The sequence below is a fragment of the Pipra filicauda genome, unplaced genomic scaffold (genome assembly GCF_003945595.2).
Source record: "Pipra filicauda isolate LSUMZ 115617 unplaced genomic scaffold, ASM394559v2 scaffold808_size78260_pilon, whole genome shotgun sequence".
Lineage (NCBI taxonomy): Eukaryota > Metazoa > Chordata > Aves > Passeriformes > Pipridae > Pipra > Pipra filicauda.
The window spans coordinates 64515-78259 of record NW_024104985.1 but is presented as its reverse complement, the minus strand read 5'-3'; the positions used below and the strand labels follow the sequence as shown (position 1 = coordinate 78259).

General features: G+C 54.8%; 1 protein-coding gene across 1 annotated transcript; it reads left to right on the top strand.

Moving 5' to 3' along the window:
• The first annotated feature begins 638 nt into the window (after positions 1–638).
• LOC113989603 (hydrocephalus-inducing protein homolog) lies at positions 639–12832 on the top strand. The gene is made up of 19 exons (XM_039390150.1): positions 639–659; positions 821–1019; positions 1652–1751; positions 2285–2384; positions 2553–2721; positions 3007–3227; positions 3556–3610; positions 4219–4423; positions 4792–5024; positions 5607–5758; positions 6523–6718; positions 7206–7314; positions 7907–8164; positions 8479–8624; positions 8964–9185; positions 10333–10493; positions 10677–10789; positions 11377–11707; positions 12537–12832. Exons 2-19 carry the CDS (start codon positions 867–869, stop codon positions 12697–12699), a joined length of 3087 nt encoding a protein of 1028 aa, XP_039246084.1. The 5' UTR covers positions 639–659; positions 821–866; the 3' UTR covers positions 12700–12832.
• The last annotated feature ends 913 nt before the right edge of the window (positions 12833–13745 follow it).

The following is a 13745-nucleotide window of genomic DNA, read 5'->3' as shown; positions in this document are numbered from 1 at the left end:
ATGGCCTGTGCATCGTCACGCTTCTGGGGTGCAGGCACCAGGTATAGGGGCAGGCATCAAAGCCAGGCAAGGATGAGCACACAGACCGTGCCTCGTGCCCCTGACAGGGATCCTTTTTCTTCCCCTGCTTGTTAGACCATGGTCTTCCAGTGCCACCTCCTGCTGCCGGCACACGGTGCTTTCCTCGGTGTGTGGTGAGGGCAACAGTCTCCTCTGCAGCCTTTTCCCCTTCTCTGGACAGGTACAAGGCACAGAACTGCCCCAGCAACAGCGAAAAGTTACCCATCCTCAACGACTCCCCCATGGAGGCAGAGGTGCATTTCTCCTTTGAGAACAACAGCAAAGGAGAGACGTTCCTTTTGGACCCTCCCAGCATGAGGCTGCAGCCCAAAGAGAAGAAGGTAGGAGGTGAGCAGGTAGGGCAGGACCGCAGAAGTGCCGTTCCTCCTGCTCACAGAGGGCTCTTTGTATTTCTGTTTGTGGGGACGGGTTCAGAAGCTGAGTGTTTGGGCGTACCCGACTTCTGCTGGCCTCCTGGGAGACAGTCTCGTCTGCTGGATCAAGGACAACCCGGAGCCAGTGGTCTTCCGACTGTGCTGCCAAGGGGTGCACGTGAAGCCGGGGGTCAGCCCCCAGCAGCTTCACTTCAACAAGCACAGGTCAGTCATCCCACGGCTGAGGGCACTCCAAGGCTCGTGACAAAGAGAAGAGGTTTGACTCTGGTTCCAGAGGCTCAGATGGAGCTGCTTTGAGCCGCATTCAGTGGCCAGGCTGGTGTGACCACCCAGCACTGACACTGAGTGTCTTCCTGTCTCTGCAGGACTGACACCCAGACCCTGGTCCTGAGAAACGACAGCCCACTGCCCATGGCATGGCATCTCAGTGGGCTGGACGACCTTGGAGATGACTTCTCTGCATCACAAGGCAGGGGCATCGTTGGGCCCCGCACAGACTTTGAGGTGAAGCTGGATTTCAAGGCCGAGAAGATTGGCATCACAAATAAGATGATCCGACTAGAGGTGAGAGGGACTTGGGCCTGCCTGGCAGAGCAGGGCAGAGCAAGCAGCCGTGTGCTCTTAGGGACAGAGTCAGGGAGAGCTGCACCTGACAGACACGGGGGTGCTGTGGCCCCAACTTCTGCCTCTGTGCTGGGTTGGCCGGGTGCCCAGGCTCTGCATCCGGAGCCTGTAGCACAGCCACCTTGCTGCTGTGCAGGCTTGAAGGCTGTTGTTTGGTTGTACAGACCACCATTCCCTCTGCACCCTTTCTGGGATTTTGTTCCCTGTGGTTTAGAGGCTGCATTTCAGCAAACATGCGAGGTGATTGACGAGGAGGGCGCTAATTGTCGATGCCACCTGCTCTGGGACACCTCGCATTTCTTGTGGTTGTGTTTACAGCCCTGGCCCTCTCAAGGGTGCTTTAGCAGCACCATTCCCTGCTGTGGGAGTGTGGAATTGGGCTGATAAGGTTTCTTACTGCAGCGGAATCCCGCCGGGGCAGCCTGTGAGATGAACAGGTTAAGAAAACTTGGGAGTCCACAAACACTTGTCAAGCCAGGGAGGCCATGGGGGAAGCAGCTGGCAGAGACAAGGACTTAGAGGCTGTCTTCCAAAAGAATGGTCTAAGCAGTGTTTGTTTCTTGCTGCCTCAGGTTTCAGATACAGAAAACATCCTGGGCATTGTTCAGGCTGAAACCATCAAAGTCTCTGTGGAGGTCTACGATGTTAATCTGAGCATCAACATGCCTGAAGGAAGGTCAGTGGATGCCTCCCAGACAACACAGTCCGGGTGCATTTTACTACCTTGGCAGGTGGGCAACCAAAGCCCTTGGGAGGGGATGGCATAGCAGGCAAGGGTGGCACAGATCCATAAAGCACAGACCTTGCAAGCTGCGTGAAGTAAAGCACTGTCAGGGCACCAAGAGCCTTGAGTCTCTCCCTTCTGAACTTAGAAATGTGCAGCTTCATGTGCAGATTGCATTTGGTGCTTTGAAACAACAGTCATCTGAACAGGCAGTTGGCTCAGCAGAGCACATAAAGTAGCTGGATTTGTGCTTGGAAGCAAGGAAATGGAAACCAAGCTCCTTGGCTTCTACCCTGCAGATACTAGAGTGAGAAGAGAAAGGGCAGCCAAGTAGCTAGAGAACACTTCTGAGAAGGGACACTTGCTGAAGAGGGTTTTGTGCCATCCAAGAACTCCAACTGTGTAGCTTGTGAGCTGGTGTGCTCTGCAGCAGCTCACAAATATTCACCATTTCTTACCTCGCTCTGCGGGTTTTCTGCAGGTCCAGATGGCAGCTTGGAATTTGGAACCATTAATGTCCTGGATAATAAGCAGCAAGTCCTGAGTCTGCAGAACAAAGGCTTGTATGACATTGAGTACAGGTGAGTCCAGCTGCCTGGTGCTGAGCTTTTCCTCAGGCTCCCAGGCCTGCGTTCTCCCTCTGTCCATGGCTAGAACCTGTTCCCGTGCTGCTCCCTTTTCTTTTTTTTCTGGTCCTGTGCAAAGTGTTGGCTGTGCTGGTGGCACCTGTGCTTTCCCTTTCTCCACAGTTTCAAGCTGACCACTGGAAGTGCCAAGAGGGGCGACTTGGAATCTCCCTTCACTGTCCGGCCGCAGGGGGCTGTGCTGAAAGCCTCCCGGCCACCTGTGAAAGTTGAGGTCCTCTTCCACCCCACGACTGAAATGTTTCTCGAGAGCAAACCCATCCTGCTCTGCCAGGTGAGCTGCCTGGGCCCGGCTGTGTTAGCACAGTGTGTCTTGGGAGCATAAGCAGGAGAGGTGTCTTGTGCAAAGCAGGCTTTAGCTGGGGCATCCTCTCTCCTACACACACAAACAGAGACTTCCAAAACCATTTGGGAGGCTTCATAAGAGAGCTGGAAATCTGGCTCTGGAAGAGGCCTTTAAATAGGGAGGGTGAGCTGCTGGAGGCTTGGGCTGGGGTCAGGGGACAGGGGTAGAGGCTGGCCTCTCTGCTGTGTTTACCAGCCCCTCCTCTGGTTGCAGGTCATTGATCTCAAATCGGGTCAAGGAGGCGAGACCGTTGCCACCATCCCAGTGAGGGTGTCGGCGAGAGCTGTGTACAGCAAGGACAGCATCGAGCCTGCCTCGCCCATCGACTTTGGTGCCATGGTTAAGGGCACCAAGAAGAGACAGGTCTTAATTGTGGAGAACAAAGGCACCCTCAGCTTCAAATTCCTCATCCACCGAGCACCTCCACTGCAAAGGTAAGAGAAGACCTGCCCCAGCCGTTCTGTCTGAGGAGGCACCACCACACAGCTGGTGTGTGACAGGCAGCCAGACCTGGGTTATTGTCCATTTGGATTGCTGGCTTGGGAAGAGGGAGCAAAACAACACCTCAGTATCCCCATGTGTGGGACAAAGCTGGTGACAGAGCTGCTCTGTCCATGAGCTGCAGCAATGGGTGCTGCAGGCAGCTCCCCGGGGGCCATCGGGAGCAGGAAGGCTTTCCTGCATGGGGAGGAAGGCCAGCTTTGGCCTCAGACAAAGGCAGGGGAGCTCAGCATGACAGATGTCTCTGCTTTCTCCTCTCAGTTCACAGCAAGAGGAATCTGCCCCCTCGGTCAGGGAAAGAAAACGCTCCACACAGGTGGGTGGCTCCTGCTCCTGCCCAGCGTGTGCTGCTGCAGGGGATGGGGGAGGATGCAGCTGTGCCCAGGCTGGGGGTAGGACAAGGTCTGCGGGATGGAGAGTCCATTATCTGCTCAGTTCCACTGACAGTCCCATGCTCTGGCTCTGACCTGCAGTTGTGGGGTCAAGAGAGGGAAGCAGGTCCTGTGTTTGGTGGCTGCTAGCCAGCACAGATCTGGGAACACCACAGGAGCAAACTGTCCCCATCTGAACTCCCAATCCATAGAGCACTGACAGCTCTGCTTTTTCTTCTTCCCAATCCCCTCCCTCTCTCCCATCATTCAGTCCTTTCTGCTCTCCTGTACCCCTGGAGGTTGAAGGATCCCAGCTACCACCTTCATTCTTTTCACCCCAACTCCTTTCTCTCTGCCACTCGGGACAGACGTGCAGCTCCTCCTGGCTTGTTCATCTCATCCTGGGGCTGCCTTTGGGCCGTGGAGTCATCCTTCCCTGCCCTGACACTGGGTGCTCGGGCCCAGCTGGAGGCCGAGGCGTGGCATCCTCCTTGCTGGGGGTGTTCAGGGTACGGCTGTTGGGCATCAGCCTGTCCTGGCGCTCTTTCTGCAGGCTCAGCTCACTGCAGGCGTGTTCACGGTGTCCCCTTGCTCCGGCTCCGTCGGTCCTGGGGGCCAGCAGAAGATCACAGTGGATTGCAGCCCAGGAGCAGAGGGGAAATGTGAGGAGCAGCTGTACATTGACATCAGCAACAGAGACCCCAAGGACAATCCCCTCGGCATTCCCTTTACCCTGACTGCCGAGTCCTGCCTCCCAGGTACGTGCTGTCCACAGGTTGCCATGGGCAGTCCTGCTGCTGATCAGCACCTAAACTTGCTACTTGGATAGAGAGGCACCTGGTCCTGAAGTCCCACCTTAAAATCCTCAGAGGCTGCAGTCCTTTTTGAGTCCACCAGTGGGGAGAGGCTGGGAGGGATGTGTGGAAGCATAAAAGGAAAGCAATGCCCTTTAAGACTGAGGTTGACTGAGCTCCATCCTCACTGACTGAGCTCTCTCATCCAAGGCTGAGTTTTGCAGTCACCTGGACAGAAAGGGCTTATCAAGCCTTCTGAGAGGCCAGCTGGGTCCAGGTGAATTCAGCAAAGAGGTTCTCCAGCCTCAGCCCTTCCTCTGGTCTGTCTGCAGCGCTTGTTGAAGACGTCACGTCCATCTTTGAGCAGTACCCGATCCACAGCAACGTCAATCTCCGCCAGACGTTACAGTCGGTGCAAGGCAACGGTGTGTTCATCAGAGATGATAACAAATTCATCTTCACCAAAGTTCAGGTTGGGCAACGGGCCACGGCTCGCTTCAAGATCTCTAATGGCAGCAGTGTCCCATGTGACGTGGTCCTCTCCATCAAAGCCTTGCCTGGAGAGGTAAGAACAAGAGGCCAAGGTGAGCGCTGCTCTCTAAAGGCCATGTGAGAGCCTGCCTTGTTCTCCAGAGTCATTGCGGTCTCTGGCCCAGCTGGACCAGTCCAGCTCAGTGCAGGTCAAACTGCAGGGCAGAGCAGCAATGCCAGGGGGGCACTTGCATTGAATTCCACATCTCTCAAGCAAATTTTGGCTCACGCTTCTGGGTCTTTGGTGGGAATCCTTCTGAACATCTCTCAAAAGCACACTCAGAGAGGGGCTGTTATGGACCGATGGGGCAGAGCTCAAAGCAGAGCATTTCCTGGCTTTTCCTTCTCTTGAAAGGCCAGTCCGGGGTTATTTGAGGGGTTTCTGTGCCATCCCAACCTCCCACATGTGCTGGGGTGGCTGCCCAGCCCTCAAAGCAAGCTTTTGCTCGCCTGGGCATTGGCACAAGGTCAGCATCCCCTGGCATGGAGGGAGCCTGCCCAGGGAAGCATGAAGCAAGACAGGCTGTCTGGGGCTGTTCCCAGGGATGCATCTAGGAATGTACTGGGTCACATTGAAAGATGTGACACTAACACTGCACTGTGGGTTCCCCCCAAGCCTCACAGCCTCATCAGCAACATCTTCAAGCTGGATCCTGTCGAGATGAGCATTCCTGGCTTATCCCACGCCTTTGCTACAGTGACCTTCACTCCAGAACAAAAGGAGGACTACCAGTGCACTTTCACAGCTTCCCTTGTTAGCCCAAAAAGGTAGTGACCCCGTGAAGTATTGGGGGGACCGTTCTGGTAGCTGCCTCTCCTCTTGGTGCCTCTAATGCTTTCAGTGCCCTTAGGCAGAGTACCTGGCATGAGATGATGTAGGGGGCATTAAGCATTAGGCAGAGCAGAGCAGGAAAATGAGGAGGATACTTCAGGCTGTGTGAGGGACTCTGAAGAGAGGGCCTCAGGTAGCCAGCTGGAAGTTACTGACAAGTGCAACAGCTGAGCTGGGGCTTTCCAAGGACAAAGGCTCAGATGAAGCAGTTTCTGTGCCAGCAAGTCAAGATTTCCTCCATATTTCTGTAAAAGGAAGTGATCCTGTGTGGTTTCCAGGCATACATTAAGCTATTTTTATATCAGGGGAGTGACTGGAGCTCTTACCAAAGAGAAGCCCAGTTCCTCTCCCTGGCACCTGTGTACTGGGGCTCTGACCTGCCCTTCCCCAAGCCTTTAGTGGCTGAATTGGAACAGGGAAGTCAGCTTTCTGCCCTAACAAGCAATTCCTTCTTTAGGATCCTTGGAAATAATCTTTACTGACGGTGCTGTTGGTTTGGTTTTCCCTTCTTGCTTTCGTACTGTTCTCATGGTGTGCTTTTGCTTGTTGCATGTCTCCTATCACTGCAGCCAGAGGATTTGCCACGTCTCATCTGGTGCCTCGTTATTTATCTGCTGTACGGCATGATTCAAATGAGGGAAATTATTTAGAACTGTTATTCTGGAAGGCTCTGGCTGAAATGGTTTCTGTGCCTCTCCAGCAGCTCCGTGAAGACAAAACCCCAACAGCTGACCTTCACTGTCAGTGGAGAGGGGCACGTGCCTCAGGTGACAGTCGAGTGCCCGGGCCTTCGGAGTAAGAGAGGAACCCCTGTGCTGCGCTTCAGGAGGCTCCTGCTGGGGGATTCACAGACACTCCCCCTGGTCCTTCGTAACAATGGCATCATACCCACAAAGGTAAGGACCTGCTCGGGGAATGCTCTGGGCTGGGAACAAGTGCTTGTCCCGTGGAGGAAAGGTCCCAAAGACTGATTTTCTGTCCAGTCTTTCCTCGTCAGTTGAACACAAGACAAGAAAGGTGGTGGGGTGTTTTCCCCCATCTCCCAGCTCACATTGTGTTCTCATGTGGGCGTGTGTGACGTCCCAGTTCCATGAGATTGCATTTGATAGTGGTTGACTCCATTTTAATTAAACTTAGTTGTGGTTCTGTTACATTCTGCTCGTGACTGACTGTCCTGTTTGGCTCTATGTCAGTTCTATCCATATGCTTCTGAACAACCTTTTTTCCCTGTGTGACTTCACGTAACCTTTGTGCTGGGCGCTGTGTTTGAGGTGGGGAGGTGGTCTGGGTTCCCCGTGCTGGACCAGCGGCCGTACGGGCTCAACCCCCGTGCCAGCCTCTACTCACACCAATGTCATTGTGCTCCGTGTTCCCTTTTCTCAGTTCACAGTTCATATCATGGACGACAAGGGAGTTTTCTTTATGAAAGGCAGGCAGTCCGCACTCCGTGCCTTCCACATTGCAGACATGGAAAAGGACTCCACTGGAAAAGGTAAATTCATTAACTGTGCAGCGTGATCATTCACAGAGGGAAAAGGTGTGCCCTGTTCTTGGCTTGTCTAAGCAGCAGCCACATGTTGGACATAGTTTCTTTCCTTGGTCTCTCTGTCCCCCGAGCTTTTCTTGTGGACTCCTTGCAGGGTTTCCTCCTAGCAAGTTGTAGGAAGTTTTTGTTCTTCGAGACACGGTGGGTTGAGCTGTGGGGGACTATCACCACCTCAGTGGACTGGCTGAGGTCTGTGCTGCGTGTGGGAAGGTACCAGCCTGAAGGGAGGCAGCCCTTGAGCACACAAGCCAGCCAGCAGAAGCCAAAACCACTCCTTGGCTCAGCCTTCTGTATGGCAGGAGCTGGCTGGAAGCAGATGGAATGAGGGCTGGGCGTTAACCTGAGGTTAAGCCGCTTAAGTGGTGATATGTGTGATGGTGGCATAGTCTTGTGAACACAGGAAGAGGGTCTGGAACCACTGGTGAGAGAACCTGTGCTTAGAAGCAACTGATTCCAACCTCTTATTCCTCGTATACCCCAGGGAAGTATTTCCTCTGGACAGCTCTATCACTTAACTCTGATTCCCATTGCCGTGCAGCCAAGAAGCGTCCCGAGAAGCCTTACCTGCTCCTGGAACACGGGCAATCAGCAGAGTTTGACGTGTTTTTCAAACCCACCCTGGCCCAACGTCTGGAAGGGAAGATCCGTGTGCCAGTGTCAGGCAACAGTGAGATCGACATAGAGCTGGTGGGTGAAGGCCACAATGATGACTTCACCCTTGATAACCTCCCTGGACTAGCAGAAGACAGCCAGGAGAGCAATGCTGAGGGCAATCTGGAGGACGACATCATTGAGGGTAAGAGAGGAGAGGCTGCCAAGGTAGAGCGAGGAAGAGGAAAATGTCTGATCATGTGTGTCCTCTCTCTAGCCAGGGCTGGGCTGTCACCCACTGGACTTGGGGGCCTGTGAGCTTGCCAGCCATGCACACAGAGCAGTGTGTGCTGTGCTGCTTGTCGCTGGGCACAGGCACAGCCACGGGCTTGGGGACCTCCCAGAGGGAGGGAGGGAGGCTTGGAGCAAGGAAGAGCTGAACATACACGTGTCTCTGAAAGTGAGGGGGGTGGATGGACCTCACTGCATGCTGAGATCTCTTGCTCTCCTTCTTCACAGCTGTCAGAGCGAATCACATAAAGTTTGGGGAGTGTGCAGTCGGGGAGCTCTGCGACAAGACCTTCACAGTCACCAACCGCAGCAAGGAGGAGGTGATGTGGTTTGAGTGGCTGCTGGCAGATGCCCTGTTCCAGTTCTCCCCCAAGGTGAGCTGGGACAGCCCTGCCTTTCTCAGTTGCTCAGGCCCTTTCCTGGTGTTCCTGGGAGCTGGCAGGGAGTCACCACATTCCAGTGAGAGCCCGTTCCAGTGCCATGCAGGAGATACAATCCCTGTCTTTGCTGGGGCAGGGCTGTCAGCCCAGCAGAAAAGGCTCCGCGTTCTGGGAGGTGGCACCTTCTGTTCATATTTTGCTCTGTCAAATCTCACATAAATCCTCACTGAGGTGCTGATTCCCAGCACAGCTGCTCGCCATATCAGTCCCTTTTGCTGTCAGTGCTGCCCTTGCCAGTGATTCCAGTTTGGTCTTGACTCTGGTTCTCCCTAGGTGGGACACCTCCAGCCTGGCTGTGCCAAGAATATCAGAGTGACCTTGAAATCCAAGGTCCCGGTCACCATCAAAAGGCCCTCTGTGAACTGTAAGGTGGCCAAGATCAAATACCAGCTGCCACCAGAGGAGGTTTACGACTGGGACGACAGAATGCGCACTGAGAAGTGGGAGGATACCACCGAGAGACTCCCGGGAGCCCGCTGGCCTTTGAAGCGGAGGGTAAGAAGCACAGCAGCAAAAGCTCACCGAGCTGCTGCAAAAGGACCTGCCGACAGCAGCAGAGCACCAGCGCTGCTGGCAGAGCAGCTCCTGCCTCCCCTGGGCATTGGCTCCAGCCGGGAGGTTCACCAGCAGTGCCTTTTGGGGAGAGGCGGATGCGCAGTGAGCGGGTGGGCTCACACCACAGGGGAAGCCTTTGGGCAAGAGACCTTTATCCACACGCAAACTGCCGGTCTGTGCCACGAGCCGAGTGTTGCAGCCCGTGTTGAGTGGGAGGTCACGTTTGATTTTATCCCATTTGACAGTGTTAAAGTCTCTTCATCTGATTTGGTGCCTTGTCACCCACAAGGAGTTAATTCCACTGCATTCTGTCTCTTGTTCTGAAGGGGAGAGCAGCACAAGTGCTCTTGTGCGTACACCGGTGAGCTCCGAGCTCTGCCTACACCGACACCAGAGATTTTGGTTGTGGCCTCTGTATTGTGGGGGATATCTCATTATGGAGCAGCCCAGGCCCTGTGTGATAGTACGCAGGAGTCTGGAGAAGCATCATCTCCAGAAAGTCTTGCTTTTTCTATCATTATTGCCAAGCACACTTATCTTGGTGAAGGTTCTTTCTGAGTTTCTGAATCATTGTGAGTCCTGTAAACCCAACTTCCCCAGCAGGGCATCAGCACTTGGAGACTTTCCCAGTGAGATCATTCACATCCCAAAATGCCCACAGCCAGCTCCCACCCCACATGTGCCATCTGGAGAGCACTTTCTCCTAAGTCAAGAAGGAAAAAGTTCTTTCTAGGACTAGTCAGTCTTGGGCTTCTCCATCCACAGGGCTCCAGCAGGGGAACTTAATCCTAATGTCGAGACCTGCTGGATTTATAGGGGACCAGGGAAAAGGTCAGAGGCTCTCCAGGGTTGAAGCACAGGGACTGACAGCTGGCCATAGTCCCCAGGGGTGTATTAATAGCCGTGGTGGTGACTGCTTTGATCAGAGAAACCAATGCTGTAGTACACCAGTCCAATTTTGTCATCTTTCCAGGCAAATAAACCTGAATGTCCTTTCTATGCGGCCAAGTTTGGAGGCCAAAAGGTTTCCCTGCTCAGCCTGGCTTTCTGGGCTCTGCTCAGTGATTCTTCCCTCCTCTGCCTGCAGGTGGTCAAGGCAGTCCCGGAACCACCTCACACCATCGTGGAGAGGAGCAGCCACGAGGTCGAGCTTGTCCTCAGTGCTCAGGTTGACTACGCCGAGTTCAAACTGGACACGGTCGAGGTTCAGCTGAAGCAGACTGAGCTCTTCCAGACAGAGATAAGCACGTGAGTGCTGGGCACCGTGTTGGCCCTTTCCTCCTAAACTTCCAGACTTTGAAATACTTTGTTTGGGCCACCCAGGGCAGCAATTCTGAACGTGGCAGAGTTGCCTGGGGAAGGTGGTACCAGGAGCCCACCAGACAGTGTTACTTTAGTACTTGCTTTTTATTCCTCCTCCTTGTTTTTCAGTTTCCGGATGTCCAATACAGGGAATGTAGCCCTGAAATACTGCTGGGAGGAGAATCTGGAGGAGGAAATACCATCAAAGAGTTCTGGGAGGCCGTTCTCGTCCACTCAGACACGTAAGTGTTTGGCTCTGGGTGGTGCCTGGGCCATTTCAATTGATAGCTGAGGGCCTGGGGAGAAGACCCTGCCACTTCACCCCAAAACATTAATTGCTTTTTCATCCCTCTCCACTTCCCAGCTGCAGCTGGAGAGTTTTCTCCTTCCCCCCTGTCTGCCTTTTAGCCCCTCCTGTTCTTGCTCTGCCACTTGTGCTCTGCACAGGAGCTGAGCTGGGCTCCAGGGACAGCCATGTGCTGGGTCAGGACTGGGAAGGGGGACATCAGGGCACCTCTTTGGGAAGTCTCTGAGACTGGGAAAAATAAGGGTGGAACAAGTGAGCTGCCCTGCAGCCGCTGTCTGGATGCAGTTCCCCACTCCAGGGCAAATGCAAAGTCACTGTCTAAAACCAAGCCTCCTGCCCCGGCACGGGAGTGTGTGCTGCAGGCGGAGACCCTGCTCCCAGCTGCTCTGTCTCCTGCTGAAAGTACTTGGCCAGAGGCGCTCCAAGTGCCTCCCAGCTCTCTTCTATCCACCTGCAGCAGGAGGCAGAGTTGTTGGGAACAAAGGATTTTGTCTTTGAAAGATGTCTTCTTTCCTCCTGCAGGTGATTTCTTGTCCTCTACTGCTGAGGATCTCTGGGGAAGGAATCATGCAAGGCTGGTGCAGCAGGCATTGCTGCTCGAGTCAACTCAGCCCCAGCCAACTCAGCCCCAGCCAACTCAGCCCCAGCCAAGTCTGCGCCTTTCAAAGCAGCTGTGCCGCTCTTCGAAGGGCCTTAGCTCCTCCCCGGAATTCTCTCCAATTCCCGTCAAGGACCCACCACTGTTCTCCATCGAGCCCCACTGTGGTACCATCCCTGCTGGCCGGAATCAGATTTTCTGTGTGAAATTCTTCCCGACGCGTGTGGGGGAATTTAAGGCCGAAATGCTGTGCAGGTAGGAAATGTCCATGTGCTTTCCAATCCATGCTCCTGGTGGGTATCACAGGACGGGCCATTGGGTGCACCCTCCCTGCTCAAGCAGGGTCATCCCAGAGCACGTGGCACAGGATTGTGTCCAGAGGGTTCTGGAATACCTGCAGTGAGGGAGACTCCACACCCTCTCTGGACAACCTGTCACCTGCACAGGAAAGAAGTTCTTCCCCATGTTCAGGTGGAACGTGTTTTGCATCAGGTTCTGCCCATTGCCTCTTGTCCTGTTGATGGGCAGCACCAAGCAGAGCCTGCTCCATCCTCTGACACCCTCCCTTCAGTCCCTCTGACTGGGGTGGGTGAGCGTGCAGCCCTGGGGACAGCCAGCCCCAGAGAGGCAGCAGGAACACACAGCATACAGGAGCACAGAGAGATGATCATCTGGCCAAGGCCAGATGTCTGTGGAGATGTCTGTGGATCTGTGTGGAGACAATGGGAAAAGACACTGTATGAAACACTAAGCTCCTGCAGGGCTGCAAAATCTGGAATGGGAGATCCAGAACGGCTGTCAAGGGGCCAGCCAGTCCCTAGCTATGCTTCCTTATGGGGCAAGCACAGCCTCCTTCTCTACCTGGAACCCCGTGTGCTGCAGTTGGTCCCCAGGCCCATAACTGGTTGTGATTCTGCCCTTCCACCTCTGCTGCCTCCATGGCAGGCAGTGCAGTTCTGTTTCATTTGCTGCTCGCTGCTTGCCTGGAGAGAGGATGTGACACTGTGTGCTCTGTGAGGAGACAGGCGAGCGGCTGGCTGGCTGGAAATGTTCATCTGGCTAATACCAGTCCCTTTCTTCCTAGACTTCTTAACCTGAAGCCATCTCAGAAGAGCCCACGGGTGTTTGTGATGGGGAAAGGCTGTTTGCCAAAGGCTGATCTGAAATGCTCTACATCACTGCAAAAAGGTGAAACCCAGAGCAGCAAACCCAAGAAGAAGGTGCAGCGGTCAGCAAAACTAGAGTGACACCATTTGTGTCATGGCTTCTCCTGCTCGTGGTTTCCCAGCCTTCAGCAGAGACCTCCCCAGCTACTCTTCAAGCCCCAACACCCATCTCTACCTCATCTGTGTACTACCTAATAAACTGTGTCTCAACGCACGAGTTTTCTCACTGTTACTCTTCCAGTTCTCTCCCACCTCCCCGGGAGGGGAGTGAGCAGGTGTCTGTGTGGTGCTTGGTTGGGAGCTGGGGCTCAGCCATCTCCAGGAAAGCAGCTGTGATCAGACATCACCCCCATTGCTCCGCAGGCTGCTCTGCTCTCTTAGGAATTCCCATTCCTCGGCCTTTGTGTCATGGGTGGGGTAGTGAAGTGTCCCTTTGGTCACACCAGGAACTCTGCACGACTAATGTGGGAGCAGCACTGACTGTACCAAGAACTCCAGTTGCTTGGCTAAAGGCTGGGGTGAGCATCTGCAGCTGCTGCAGAACCAGGCATTTCATCAGCAAATGTGCAGCTGACCCCAAGCTGGGGGTGTGTTGATGTGCTGGAAGGCAGGAGGGCTCTGCAGAGGGACCTGGCCCAGCTGGATCCATGGGCTGATTGCAAGGGGATGAGGGTCAAGCAGGCCAAGGGCCGGGTCCTGCCCTTTGGCCACAGGAAGCCCCGTCAGCCCCCCGGGCTGGGGCCAGAGTGTCTGGAGAGCAGGCAGGCAGAAAGGGAGCTGGGAGTGGGGATGGACAGGAAGCTGAAGAGGAGGCAGAGTGTGGCCAGGTGGCCAAGAGGGCCAATGGATGGTGGCCTGGCTGAGGAAGAGTGTGGCAGCAGGAGCAGGGAAGGGATTGTTGGGCTGGAGTGAGCGCTGGTGAGGCCACCCCTGGAGTGCTGTGTCCAGCTCTGGGCCCCTGAGTTGAGGAAGGCCCTGGAGGGGCTGGAGCAGGAGCAGAGAAGAGCAGCGAGGCTGGGGAAGGGAGTGGAGCACAAGTGGTGTGAGGAGGCACTGGAGCTGAGGCCCTGCAGCCCGTGGGGCAGAGCAGGGTGGGGCAGCTGTGCCCCTGCAGCCCCTGGGGGAGC

Coding starts and splice junctions, on each gene's coding strand:
- LOC113989603 (XM_039390150.1), top strand. CDS start 867: ATGGCATGGCATCTCAGTGGGCTGGACGACCTTGGAGATGACTTCTCT. Junction 4,424..4,791: donor TGCCGAGTCCTGCCTCCCAG/GTACGTGCTGTC, acceptor GTCTGTCTGCAG/CGCTTGTTGAAGACGTCACG. Junction 7,315..7,906: donor AAAGGACTCCACTGGAAAAG/GTAAATTCATTA, acceptor ATTGCCGTGCAG/CCAAGAAGCGTCCCGAGAAG.